General features: G+C 26.1%; 2 protein-coding genes across 2 annotated transcripts; one reads left to right on the top strand and one right to left on the bottom strand.

Annotated features, from left to right (window-relative positions):
- Nucleotides 1-2,202: 2,202 nt before the first annotated feature.
- On the bottom strand, nt 2,203-2,667 carry LOC113874487. Its single transcript, XM_027512708.1, has one exon. The coding sequence runs from the start codon at nt 2,665-2,667 to the stop codon at nt 2,203-2,205; it is 465 nt and encodes a 154-aa protein (XP_027368509.1).
- Nucleotides 2,668-8,148: 5,481 nt separating this feature from the next.
- On the top strand, nt 8,149-11,049 carry LOC113846687 (probable signal peptidase complex subunit 2). The gene is made up of 5 exons (XM_027475217.1): nt 8,149-8,332; nt 8,470-8,621; nt 8,977-9,058; nt 10,440-10,582; nt 10,728-11,049. The coding sequence occupies exons 1-5, from the start codon at nt 8,252-8,254 to the stop codon at nt 10,822-10,824; spliced, it is 555 nt and encodes a 184-aa protein (XP_027331018.1). The 5' UTR covers nt 8,149-8,251; the 3' UTR covers nt 10,825-11,049.
- The last annotated feature ends 3,262 nt before the right edge of the window (nt 11,050-14,311 follow it).

The raw sequence follows: 14,311 nt of genomic DNA, 5'->3' as shown, positions 1-14,311 counted from the left end.
AATGGGCTGCGGTAGAAGAGCATTTGATAAAAGGGTCGTAATTTCAATCATTTTGTTGGTTTTTTTTTAGACGAGAAGATGTGTCAAACATTACGTAAAGGGGGGAATCTTGATAAAAGGGTTGTAATTTCGAGCTTTTCTCTCTCATTACACCACATTACTTCTTTTGTATTCAATATTTAATTTTTTAACTCAAATTTACTGAGTTTTAAATTTTCATAATGATAGAATGGCACAAGCAAATTAATTAAGAGATTGAAAAATGTTAAAAATTATGATAAAAATATATAAATTAATACTTTTTTATAAAATATTTATATTTATAAGTTTTTAATTAATATTCTTCAAATAGTTGTTTTACAAATCCTAAAACGGGGAAATGATAGGTTTTACCATTAAATATATATAGATCCAAAATGTCCCTTCTGCCTTAAAGAGCCGTGAGAGACGTCCATAGTCTATCATCCTCTCCTGTTCTGTTTTTATTTTATTAACAGTGATAATGAAATTTCAACTTACAATTTTTATCATGTTTATCACTTACATCAGCGAACTTGTTTTATTATATAAATATTAGCCATACCAAAAAAAATGTAAAGGTAATCCTAATGCAAAATAAAAAATAATTGAGATGTGGATATCCAATATAGACATCAATCAATCCATTTAGAGAAATTCGCAAGCTGATAAGATCAAATGTTGGAAAAAAGAAGTTCGTGGAGATATACTTGTGAGAGAAGCATTAGAACTTTTAATAAAGACGTACGACCCAACATACATATACTCCTCAAATAAATTTTATTATTAAGAATAAAATTATAAAATTAGTAAAATATTAAAAGGAACCAAAAACAGAAGGAATGATATTTTTTTGCCTTTAACAAAATTGTATGGGTCGGTTTCTTGTCTCGACAAGGCCCATGTATGGTTAGAGTTAGATCCAACTGTAATTGCTACAATATTGGTCCAACCAGACAACTCTTCCTGTCTTTTATGCAATTAGCGTATTCTAATTAACTAGTAAATACATATAAACTTTTGTTTTTAATTTGTTTTAAAATATTAAAAAAAAATCATACATGATATCTACATATTTAAATATCTATTATGATTTTTTCTTATAAAATATTAATATGATTGTTTCATATCAATTTAAATTTTAATTAACTTATTATTTTAATTTTATATTAATTTATTACTTAATATATTATATAATATTAAAAATATATATTTTATTGTTATTGGTTTGACTTTGATTTCGACTCAACCTTAAATCAATGAACAAATCTTTCGCTAGTTTAATGACTGATTCAATTTTAAAAACACTAATTTCTACTGACGTGAACCAATGAAAGATTAAAAAAGAACTACCATCGATGTGTTCTACTTGAGTGTGCTTTAAGCATACTTCAATCCATTTATCATGATTTTCTGTTGCAATCAACCATAATAAAGATATGCCAATGCTTTAAATTACATTCAAATCTCTCTTTGTCGATGAACGTGAAAAATACAAAATTAGAGTAGCTGGAACTTCTGTTACTCCTCTTTTTAGATGAATCCCAAATTCCTGTTACTTCTTTTCTCTCTCCTTCTTTCCCTATCCCAACATAGCATAAGTAGTGATTTTGAAAATTAAAAACACAGAACACAGTACTAGGGGTTGTGGTGGTCACAGTTAAGCAACTACATGTTTAGGGTACCTTCTGAACTGTTTATGAAAAACATTTTGAGACTCTGATAAGTTATTTTCACTGTTTAAAAAAAATTATCAAATAATTGTTTAAATAAGCAGTTATCTGAAGACACTCTAGTTCTTGTGTAGGCAAGATGCATGTTTTACATTGTGGTTTAGTGGAGCGATGGAACAACTTTAGCAAGAGAGAATAGGAAATACAAAAAGAAAACCTGCAGAATCAAACTGATAAGAAACGCAAAATGAAAACTATAGTTAAAAACGCATTGTATAAACCTTGCACACATAAAATCATACATGAGATCCACCCTTTAACTATGAATCCAATTATGGTTTCATGCACTTACTCTAACTTTAAAACTCCTTGATGGAGATAACATAAGCAAATGACCATATACCCAGTCAATTATAACACAGAAATTAAAAAGAAAATGAAAAAAGTTCATTAATCATTACCATAACTATCTTTAATTAGGGGATTCATAGAGCATTGAAATAGCATCTGTCTATTTATTCTTGCACCGCTTGAGTTCCATAGAAAGTATAATGTGACCTTCAGCCTTGCATCGTCCACTTTCAACCCTTACCAATCCAAAGCGCCCTGATTTTTTACAGTTAACGTTCTTTGGCAATGGTATCTTTGCTCTCCCTACAACGACTACCCCATTTGAGGTTCCTGGATCAGTCACAGAATTGAGCCTCAAAACTTCCAAGTATAGGAATGTATATTTATCAGGTAAATTCCTTAGAAAGATGACACCTTCACTGTTCCAAATAGGGTTCAACATTCCCATAACTGTGTTTGTATAAAACTCTCTACCAGGCATAACCCATAAGACCACGCAATAACTCCTGTCGCCAACAGAAGGGTGAAGATTGGGTTCATCAATGCCTTCAGCATGAAGAATATTCAGTTGCAGACTAACAAGAGGATTGTGTATACCCTGTGATAGCTCTTTCTCCATGCTCATCTTCACGAAGAAGCAAAAAAATATTTGATTTTAATTAAACTTACCAAGTCATAATGGAAGGAAGGAATTCAAAAATGATGTAAAATAGTTATGAACTAACAAAGAAAAAAGTACATTACAGAAAATAAAACAAAATAGAGCTTAGAATCAAGCTTTTTAGAAAAAGCTTAATGGGCATCACGAATACACGATAAAAATAGTGCATTTTGATCTTGAGATATAATCACTTATTTTTAAAAGTTTTCTAAAAAATTAAGAAATAGTTTCTTAAAATAAATTAAATTAAACATACACTTGATCTTTTGTATAGTATTACACGAGAGAATTGGAGAATCGCAAATTAAAAGGTACTCGTTACTTGTTAGGCTAATTTATCTTTGACTGTAATTAAACTTTTAATTTGATAATTTTCTAAATATTTATTTGTAAAATATTTAGAGATGAAACAATTTTAAATCTCTGTATCAACAAAGTTTTGTTTAAAGAAAAAGAGAGAGAAGACTAATTTGATAATAATCTTAATTTAAGAAATTTTAAATAAAAATGAGAATTTTTATGAACATAGTTTCTCACATTAAAGAATGTTTTAATTCTCGTTCTTTCTTTCCCTCTTTTTTAAAAATCTCAAAAAAAAAATAAAATAAATAAATAAATAAAAATAAAACACGAACAATTAATGGATGTCACTCTCAAGATTCAAAGTTTGTCTATCAATACTAACTTCAATATACTAGGCCAAACACACAACCCTTTGCAGAATATTGAACGAGAGAATTTAAGAATAAAAATAAAAAAGAACCTACTCTTTGTTAGACTAATTTGTCTTAGACTATAACTAAGTTTGTTTATAAAATATTTATAGATAGCAACACTATCAAATCTATCCATTAAAAAAAAACGCAAAATAGTTAAAGTAAGTCCTTATCAAAATTCAAAGTTTGTCTATCAAGACTAACCTCAATTTGTTAGGTCAAACATACATATGATTTTGTGTGAAGCACGCAAGAGAGAATTGGGAAATCACAAATCAATTCGCACTCAATTGCTACTTATCAGAATAGTTTATCTTTGAGTACAATTAGGTTTTCATTTGAAATATTTATAAAAATTATTTACAGAGAAAATACTTTCAAATCTCAATAAAACGCAAACAATTAAAGTAAGTTTTATCAAATTTCTGAGTTTGTCCACCAAAATTAACTTCAATTTGTTAGAACAAACATACACTCGATCTTTTACAAAATACTAAAGAAAAAAAAAAAAGAAATCACATACTAAATGGACACTATTTGTAAAATCAGTTTGTCTTTCAATGCAATTAGATTTTTTATTTAAAATTTCTCTAAATATTTGTTTATAATTTTCTATAAAAAAAAAAACACAAACAATTTATAAGGGTTCTTATCAAAATTCAAAGTTTTTCCATAAGAAATATTCTCAACCTGCTAGGAAACATCTTTCACAAAATTCTCAAGTACAAAGAAACATCTAACATAAGACAAAACAATACCTCTGGTTTGAAAGACCAACTCCTCACAGCAGTCCTGAGATGGTAAGCGAGTTCTTAGAGCTTTAGCAAAATAATTTACCCCTCAATGATGCGAAGTATAGCTATAAAATTATGTTCTGGCTATGGCGATAATCCCTAAGCGATACCTTGTGCTTTGTTTGAATTTCATTAAAATCCTGATTGCAAAAAGAAAAATTAATTTGTATGTTCTTGTTACCTTTTAAGTAACTTTTAAAGTTATAGAAATTAATTTTATAGTGAGTAAAATTATTTTTAAAATTAATAAAATAAATTTTTTAATGTGCTTTTAATATAAAATATTGTTTATTATATTATCAACTAATCAAAATACACGATAAATATATCTTTTAAATTAATTTATTGCTATATATATATATATATTTGTGAGTTATAACTCTAAAAAGTTATATATTTAGTAAATTTAATTTATCTCATGTAACTCACTTTTCATCTACATTAAAAGCGTAATTCACTCTCCAATGTGAGAGGGTATAAATTTATTATCCTTTTACGTTTAATTACATATGAAAATATGTATTTTAATATAAAATAAATCTATTTAATGCAATCATATTTAATTACAAATTTTGTCATTAATGATACAAATATTTTAAAATTTAAATTTTGAATTTTTATATTTTTTAAATTTAAAAATTCTATCTATTTGTTTAATTTAATTAATATAAAATATATTATAATCAATTATTAGAATATATGTATATTATAATAATAATTATACAAAATTATTCAATTTTTATTTAAAAATATATTTAAATTTAATAAATAATTTTGTCTCCTAGAGAAAACTTCTGAGTTATTATAAAAGTCAATAATTATTGCTGATATAAAACTACATTATTAAATAATAATGTAATAAAAATCCTATAATATCCACGAATTTTAATTAAATTTTCTAAATAATTCAACAGTTTTGGCTCAGATTTGCCTTTTGTTATATTTTTTTCTGAACATATCTTTTTGAATTTAAAATCCAACCAATTAGGATTCTTCTAGAATTTAGTTTTATCTAGGGAATAAAATAAAATAATTAAAAATTTATTTAAGAAGAAAAAATTTTGAAGAGGAAGTAAATTATTTTATTTTAAATAAATATATTTAAAATTAATAATGTTAAAATCAAATATATAAATTAATATAATAACACAAATTTAATGTATTAATTATATATTTATTATTATAAATGACATATTTTTTTATTTTTAAATTAAAAACTATGTTCTTTTATCCTTCAAAAATTATTTCCCAAATATTGTATTTTTAACTAAATAATTTTTATGTTAATTTTATTTCTAAAATTTTTTATCCATTTATTAAATTTTTTAATTTTCTTTTTAGATCACATATAAAACAACCATGTTCGAATTGAAGAAAAGTTATCTTTTAGACTGCACTTAAAATATAGTTTATGTTTTAGAGATTCAATGAAAAGCAAAATTTTATTTTCTTTGTTTACGATTTTTAAAAGGTACCTTCATTTAAATTTTTTTCTCAAAATATAGTTTTTTGGTTATTCAAAAATATTTAAAATTTTAATCATTTGAAAATTCTTAAACAAAGACGCTAAAATTCTTAAAATTAATTTACTTTAAAGTAAAGTAAAAATTTCATGAAATTTTGAAACAAATGAACTCAGTCTTTTCCAACCATAAATTATTTTATTAATCTTAGTTTTTTAAAACAAAAAATTTTACATTAAATTTGTAAAACTATTTATTATAATAAAAAAAATGAATCATTATTAATTGAATATATGAAAATGACATTTTAATTAATTATACCAAAATTAATAAATGAAGCCGTAGATGAAACGTTTTTTTAAGTAACAATGTTGTTTACATTATTACCATTTATAAAATATTCAATAATATAGTGACACATGCACACGATATTTTTACAATATTTTATATTTTAAGATATTAATGTCATTTAATATTTAAGATATTAAAAAACTCATTAACTTACTAACACAAGTTAATTTGAGAAACAGGCACTTAGGTATATCTTAAATAATATTTTGAGTTTGATTTGTTGTGCATACAAATAATTTTTAATGATAAATTCATCTACCACATCCAGTTATGCAACCAAATGGAAAACTAAAAAAAAAATCATCAACTTAAAAAGATATAAATTATATCAATCATTAAATTATACATTAAATAAAAATTAATTTATAAATAAATTTAAAATATTATTAATATATAATTATTAAAAATGCTTTTGTCTAAAAAAAAATTCATAAATCTTTTTTTAAATATTCTTAAAATAATTATCGTTGTATATATTAAAAGTGTGTTTGAAGATTATGTGGCCATTTTAAAAATCTCTAACTATATTTTACTATTTTAAATTGACTCTGAGTTGCTATTTATTATTTTAATATAAACCTTCGGTTGTGATTTAAATTATAATATGAATTAATTTAACATTATTCCTTTTAATATGTTGTAGTGTGTTTTTTTTTTTGTTACTTGTTTTTAAACCCTCTTTCAAACCTTTTCTAGATATACCCACGATAACAATTAAGAATTAAGAAAATTCATTTAAATAACATTTGCCTAAAAAATTAAGAACCCTATCTTTTCCTCTTTTATCTATACTCAACTCTTCAATTTCATCTTTTTTTACCGTCATTACTATATCACTCGCTCTCCTTATCTACATACATTCTTAATTATTTCTTTTCTCTACACTCAGCCTTCATATCTTCAAACATACAAAATTCACTTAAGATAAAATAATTTGCTTAAACGAATATACAATTCGCTTAAGCCAGAAAAATTAACTTAAACTAATTTTGCATAAAAAAATTTTGACAGTGAAAGAAGGGGAAATTGAAGAGTTGAGTATAGATAAAAGAGGGAAAGATAGTTATTGGGTGAGGTGAGAATGAGAAGAGGAGGAGAGGAGTCAGGTATGAGGTTGAAGGAAAAGTGAGTTAGGAGGGAAAGAGAAGAGTTAAGTATAAGAGAAAAAAGAAAGTTGAATATGGAGGTTGAAGAGGGAATGTTATGTTTAGGGGGAAGGAAAAGAGAAAATTGAGTGAAAATTAAAACTCTCTGTCCATTTTTCGCTTAAGCTATTTGTTTTATGAAAATTGGCTTAAGCCATTTTGTCATGATTTTAAACGAAAATAACTCATTTTCGCTTAAGCGAAAAAAGAACTGAAGGTCCAGTTCCCGCCTAAACTGGAGACAATCCGGATCTCCTTCAAACCTTTTTTAGATACACCCACGATAACAATTAAGAATTAAGGAAACTCATTTAAATAACATTTACCTAAATAATTCATAACCCTACCAAATATCATTTATTTATTTGAAATAAAAACTATAAGGTTTTACTAAATAAAAGTTTCTACATTAAAAATTACATGAAATGATATTTTCTATTTTAAATTATTTTATATTTAAAGATTCTTTTTATAAAGATCAAGAATTTGGCAAATTACTATTAATGTGATATAAATATATGAATAGTGCAAATATTTTTTTTACATTTTTATTTAATTATTAATTATTATATAAAAATAATTTTTTATAATTATCAAGTTTAATAATTTTGACATGATCACTCAATATTCAATTGTCATTTCAGTAAAAATACTTGATATAAATGATAATTAATATAAAAATCGCATTATAATGTATTATAATTGAGCGACAGTGCAAATAAAATTTCATTGATAGTGTATAAAAACTAGTTTATTAAAAATTAGCCTTAAAATTAATTAGATATCCTCTTAATTATTATTCTTTTTATTTGTTTTTAAATAATTAAATATTAAAACTCTTACAATGTTAAACTCATCCAATTCTACTAAATATTTTATATTTTGAGTAATTTAAAACTATTAAGAAAATATCAGTAATAATATTTTGCCTTTTTGCTTAAGGAGAGAGTGCGCATTACGCACCGGTTGTGGCAGTAGCAAGTAGCAACTGCTATTGATATTGAAGGGTTGAAACGCCGAGGTGCTTCCTTGTTGGGGTCAATTGAAGTCTTACAAAAGAGAGAGCGAAGAAATCAGAAATGGCGTCCAAAGCTCCAAAGAAGGCCAATCTCTTAGATCACCACTCAATCAAGCACATCCTGGACGAATCTGTCTCTGAGGTCCGTTAAACCCTAACCCCTTTTCGATCTCTTCGACATTGGAACTTTCTTTTTTTTCTTAAATCTAATTTCGTATTTTATTGCGTTTTCGGTTAACTAATTGGACTTGAAGTGCCTCAAATTTGGGGTTGATGTAGGTAGTAACGAGTCGTGGGTATGTGGAAGACGTGAGATTGAGCAACGCCAGGCTCTTCATTGGGGCCATTATCATCGTCGTTGCTCTCTTCGCCCAGTTTTATAAAAAGAAGTTCCCTGAGAATAGGGATTTTCTCATTGCCTGCATCGCCTTATATCCTTTCCCCCCCTTTTTTTTTTTTTTGCGTTGTGATGTTTTAATTTTTGTTTGAGTGGGATAATTGGATGAGGAAACATCTCAAGTTAAGGGTATTTGGAAATGGAACTGCTGGATTTTTATTTTTTTTCTATTTGATTTGAGTTTTTTTTTTTTGTTGGGATGATGGTTGTGATTAGAATAGTGGAAAATGAGACTTCTAGGTTGAAGTAGTTTTTTGGATGCAATAATTATTCAATTTTAATTTTATCATGACTTTGGAGCTTTGTGTTAAAAGTGAAATGCGATTGCTGATGTTTATAATTTTTGTTGATTCTGCTTTTATTCTGTGTGATCCTTAACCCTTTTGCACGTATGTAATATTCAATGGGCTCTTGCAGCTGATCATATACACTAAGGAGAAAAATGCCATTCTGTTTACTTACCCTCCTGCTGTAAGTACCTGTTAACTTAGCTAAGGCACTTTATCTTTAAGCTAGAGATTTTTGGTACATATGGAGAATATACGCTGTGTTTTACTTTCCTAATTGCATTGCTTTGGATGTTCTTCTACTGCCCTTATTGGGTCGGTAAATAACAATATATCAATGCTTTGGTGTTGGATTGGAAATTGTAGAATACCTTTGAAACACATGTAATCTATATTGCTCACTGCTTTGCCTAATGTTTAACATGATCTTTAGAATGTGTGATGATTTTTTATGATCCATTGGTTTCAATTAATAAAAATTGCAGGGGATATAGACCTTTTTTTTTCATCATTTAAATAATTAAATGTATATTCAAATTGGGTAAAACAATTTCTGGATGTTCTATTCCTCCCTTTTTTGGGCACTGATTGGGTTCTCTTTGAATCTGACCATTTTAATTCATCTTCCCATTTATGGAGAGGAATAACCTATCTATTTTGTGTGTGTGTGTGTGAGTGTGAGTGTGAGTGAAAGAGAGAAAGGAAAATGCCTTTTTTTTTTGTTTAATTTGGCAATAACTTTTTTTTGTTCTCCTGATAGAGCAATGATGTAAATATTTTAGTATGGTTAGTTTGTTGGACTTGTGTCAATGTGTCATAGTATGGGCCTTTAGATACATATGATAATCTAATCCTGACCATGTTAGCTCTATAATCCTTTTAGACACTAAGTGGATGTGTGTATTAAATGGGCATACATCAAGTTGACAGATAGTTGAAATTAATATCAGTTTGATAAGCTATTTATAATTGTTTGATGCTGTAGTGTCATGAAAGGATTGCAACGAACTTTTATCATGTATTGGTATAGTTATATTATGTTCTCTTTATCCTTCAGTTGTTGAATTTCATATTAAGTTTTATAAAAGTTGCAACTGGATAAATTTTTCACACTCACTGGGTTATAAACAAAAGCAAACTGATTATAATACATCTTTAGGTTCGAAATTTTATCCTAATAGTTGTAGTAATTAGATGTGCACTATAGCAGCGTTGCAGCCCGGAACAGTCCTTGGCTGCCACAGAAGTGCCGTTGCAAACATCAGTTTGGGTGATATAGCAGCATAATGCTAATGGGTTGCCAAAAACTGTTTTTCGCCCTTGTTCCAGTGTTGTTTTGAAGTTATTATATTTATGGTTTTTTTGTGGACTAACGGTATATATTTTTTATTTTTTAACCTTTTGTAGTGGCTATACTGGAATATGTTGTTTCTTTCATCTAAATGTCTTTGAACCGTGTCCCCGAATCAAATTATGCTTTTTAGCCTTTCAGGAGCAGCTCCAGAGCTGCCTAACTTACATTATCATCATGTATTCCAACCTATAATTTTCCTCCTTTTTTACAGGGTTCTTTGACCACCACTGGCTTGGTTGTTTCCTCCAAATTGCCTAGATTTTCTGACATGTACACACTTACTATAGCAAGTGCAGATCCAAAATCAATTTCTGCAAATGAACCAGTGCATTTTACCAAAAGTGTTACTGAGTGGTACATCTCTCTCTCCTGCTATTCCAACCCTTGGGTTATGTTTGTTCAGACAGCGACAATTGACATATGAATCAGTATGTATGCACTTATTGCACTGTGTTTTTGGAGATCAAAATGCATCAGTCTATTTTTCATTGGTTTGCAGGTTCACCAAGGATGGAGTCTTAGTTGAGGGCCTGTTCTGGAAGGATGTTGAAGCTTTGATAGTTCAATATACGAAAGAACCAAAGAAGAGCAAGTAAAACAGAGACATGAACTTGGTTCTGCAGAGCCCTTTTTTGGAAGAGAAGCATATACCTGGATATGATTTATTATTCTATACATTTTCGACATTTAAAATGAAAGTGAGGGAATCAAGCTTTCACCAGCTATAGGGCACCATTTATTCCCATATTCGACAGTTTATTTCGTAGAGAAAGGTCGAACCTTTATTCTCATCTAATTTCATAAGAACAATTAGGGGTTGTCTTACGCTCGATTCTTTTTCTTTTCTTCTTGTTTTAGGGTATAGAAAAATAAATTTTGAGGAGAAAATAAGATAAGACACCCAGGACAAGAAAATTACACAAGAAAACACCTAGGATACATTTTTTATTGACTTTTTTTTCCTGCTTTGAAAAGTTGCGAAGGAAATTATTTATGTTTACTATTTACTTCACAACGTATTTTTTCATAACATTCATAGTTAAGGCGTTATAGCACATAAAAAATTTTCCTAACATTTTTCTGAAAGGCCCACGAAGCAACTTCTGGAATATCAGTTAAGAAAATTTTAGGGGATATACCCATTGTAAAGAGGCTTTTCTAAATGTCAACTCTAAAGAGCGTAAATAAATCGGGCGAGGCCGAACTCTTATTTTATTGTTTTGAAAAATTAATAGGTGGTAATAAAAATGCGTTATTTATTGATTTTACAATATGTTTGGACTACAGATAAAACAGGGGGGAAAAGTGAGAAATATAGTAAAGTTTGAGTGAAAAATGTGTTATTCAAATGAATAAAAAAAAAATCTTCTACCTGCTTTGATAAATAAAAAAGAAAATAAAGAATAAAAAAATACATTAAAATATTTACAATAATGATAAAAAATTCATTTTAACCAAAAAGTTAATATTTTATCATAATATCTTTATCATTAAAAGCTATTTTTTATTTTTTTGTAGTATGTGCAAAATGTTTAAAATTAAAATTAAGTAAAACAAATAAAAAAGTCTGGAGTTCCTCTCCTCTTCGTTCAATTTTTTTTTATTTCTACTTCCAAATACAGAAACTAATTCTATTACGGGGCGGGTAAATGATTGGTTAGATGATTGCCTCCAAAAGACATGTTTAAGGGATTTCTCTCCCTCTTGAATGAAAAATAAAATAAAATATTTCTCTCTATCATAATTCTTAGAGATAGAGAATATCATGGAAATGATAACTGAACGAAATCACTGGTGCAGAAGAAATTGGAATCCATACAATGTAATTTGCAGTTGTGTCTTTTTCAAGTGTCTTGTTCAAGTTGAGACTTTAGCTCGCCTACAAACTATCAACTATTTAATTAAAAATACACTTGGGATTTAATTAATCATTTTTATAATGTTTCACAAAAATAGTTGTGTGTACACACAATATGCGCGTTGACAAATCTAACCACACCATAATACATGAATATTTAAAAATATTATCTAACTGATGATCTATTTAAAAATGCAGTAAGAAATTACTTCTGCCCAATTTTTTCTCTAAAATTATAGAGTAAATAACGTATAAGCTCTAGTTTTTTTCTTTCCAAGTATTCTAATTCACTTTGTCAATTAGTTAAAATAAAACAAAATCTTATTAAAAAAGTTTGAACATATTATACATTTCAACACAGATTTTAAATAAATATATTAAAAATTGATGTTTTTATTCAACGTGATTCAATTTCATTCTAAATTAAATGTGCCAGTATTTTACAAACAAATTATGAAAATAATTTATAACTATTATTTTAATTATTTCACTAAATTTTATGATTAAATTTATGAAAAAACCTTAATATACTAAGAACTTATTAATTTTGCACTTAATTAAATTATATACTTAAACACACACTGATCTTGTTGATTTTCTTGATTCACTGTTCACTAAACAGAAATTTTACTAAATATTAACTGATGTATTTAAGATATTTATAAAAGATTAAAACAAATAATATTAAATAAAAATAAGAAAATTAATTTAAAAAAATTTGAACGTATTCAATATTTTTAGTTTTTAATTCATGTGCATTCTGCCAACAGAATCATTCTTTTAGTAACAAATTAGAAATAAATGAATTGATGTCCACGCCAATCACTCGATAGAAGGGGCCTACGATGAAGACATGCTTGTGAAACCGAGTCCTCTGATTGAATTTTTAATCGAATCAGTCTCTTTTAATTTTAAACAACATTTGGTCCGTCCTAGAGACCAGACAAAGAACCACTGATAGCAACCACAATAAAAAAAATTTTCTGGGTACAATAATTTAGGGCAGTTTGTTTGCAAAATATATTTTTTACTAAAATATGTTTAAAAATTATAAAATAAACAAGGCTATTAAAAAACACAGTCTTTTTAAAATATTATATTATTAAAATAAGTTCAAACCAATGACATCCATGAATAGTTTAAAAAAATAAATCATAAAATAATTTTTTTTAAAATGAAACAAACAGAGCATTAACATTGGGTTACATTTATGCAAATATAAAGGAAGAAAGTAGAAGAAAGAGAGATAAAAAAATATTATTTGAGGCAAAAAATTAAAAAAAGAAGAAGTAAGACCCTGGAACATTTTTCTCTCGCTTAGCCGTGAAATTGGGTATATATTTTTTAAAATCTTTTCGTAAAAAACAAATATTTATAACATCAAAGATAATTTATGTTAATAAATAATATGTTAAGAATTTTTTTTAAAAAAATTCAAATAAAAGTCTTCAAAATTAAACTAAATTATTTTTAAATCATTAAACTGATCTAAAAAATTAAAAAATTTATTTTAAATTTTAGTTTAGTCTATTTTTTATCCTATTCTTAAAACCGAACTAAATTGCATTTATAACAATGTTATATTGTTTTTTTATTATAATTAAAATAATTTTTCATTTTTATTATAATATTATATAAATATCTAGTACATCACTTTTATTTATTCTATATTTTAATTTTTTAAAAATTAAATATTTTTTCTCCATCAATAATTTTATTCTTTAATTGTTATTATTTTTCTATTTAATTATTTATTAATAAAATTATTTTTATTTTTGAGCTATTAGTTATTCTAAAATTTTAAATATACTAAATTTAATTTATTGAATAAAAATGATAATTTTAAAAATACAATAATTTAATGATAAATAAAAATTGAAAAATCTGATTCAAACCAAATCGATATTGTTTAAATGATATTTTAAAAAAACTAATTAAACAAAATGTTATTTTTGTTATATTATTTAAATAACTTTGTAAATCAAAATGGAACTAAACAACTGTGAATATTTTTATTTCCAATTATTATAATTTATTATTTATTCTCATTGTAAGAAAAATTAAATTGTAATAATTGTACACATAAAAGAAGAAAATATTAATTTTCAAATTTTTAATTATATTTTTAAATGCATTAGTATTTAAATATGTAAAAAGAATTATTCATTTTAATGTATTAATATTATTTCCACTTCACAAAAAAATATTATTCAATATCATGTTGA

The sequence above is a fragment of the Abrus precatorius genome, unplaced genomic scaffold (assembly GCF_003935025.1).
Source record: "Abrus precatorius isolate BTA unplaced genomic scaffold, Abrus_2018 Scaffold8, whole genome shotgun sequence".
Classification (NCBI taxonomy): Eukaryota; Viridiplantae; Streptophyta; class Magnoliopsida; order Fabales; family Fabaceae; genus Abrus; species Abrus precatorius.
This window is presented reverse-complemented; position numbering and strand designations above follow the sequence as displayed.

Coding starts and splice junctions, on each gene's coding strand:
- LOC113874487 (XM_027512708.1), bottom strand. CDS start 2,667: ATGAGCATGGAGAAAGAGCTATCACAGGGTATACACAATCCTCTTGTT.
- LOC113846687 (XM_027475217.1), top strand. CDS start 8,252: ATGGCGTCCAAAGCTCCAAAGAAGGCCAATCTCTTAGATCACCACTCA. Junction 8,622..8,976: donor CTCATTGCCTGCATCGCCTT/ATATCCTTTCCC, acceptor ACCCTTTTGCAC/GTATGTAATATTCAATGGGC. Junction 9,059..10,439: donor TGTTTACTTACCCTCCTGCT/GTAAGTACCTGT, acceptor CCTTTTTTACAG/GGTTCTTTGACCACCACTGG.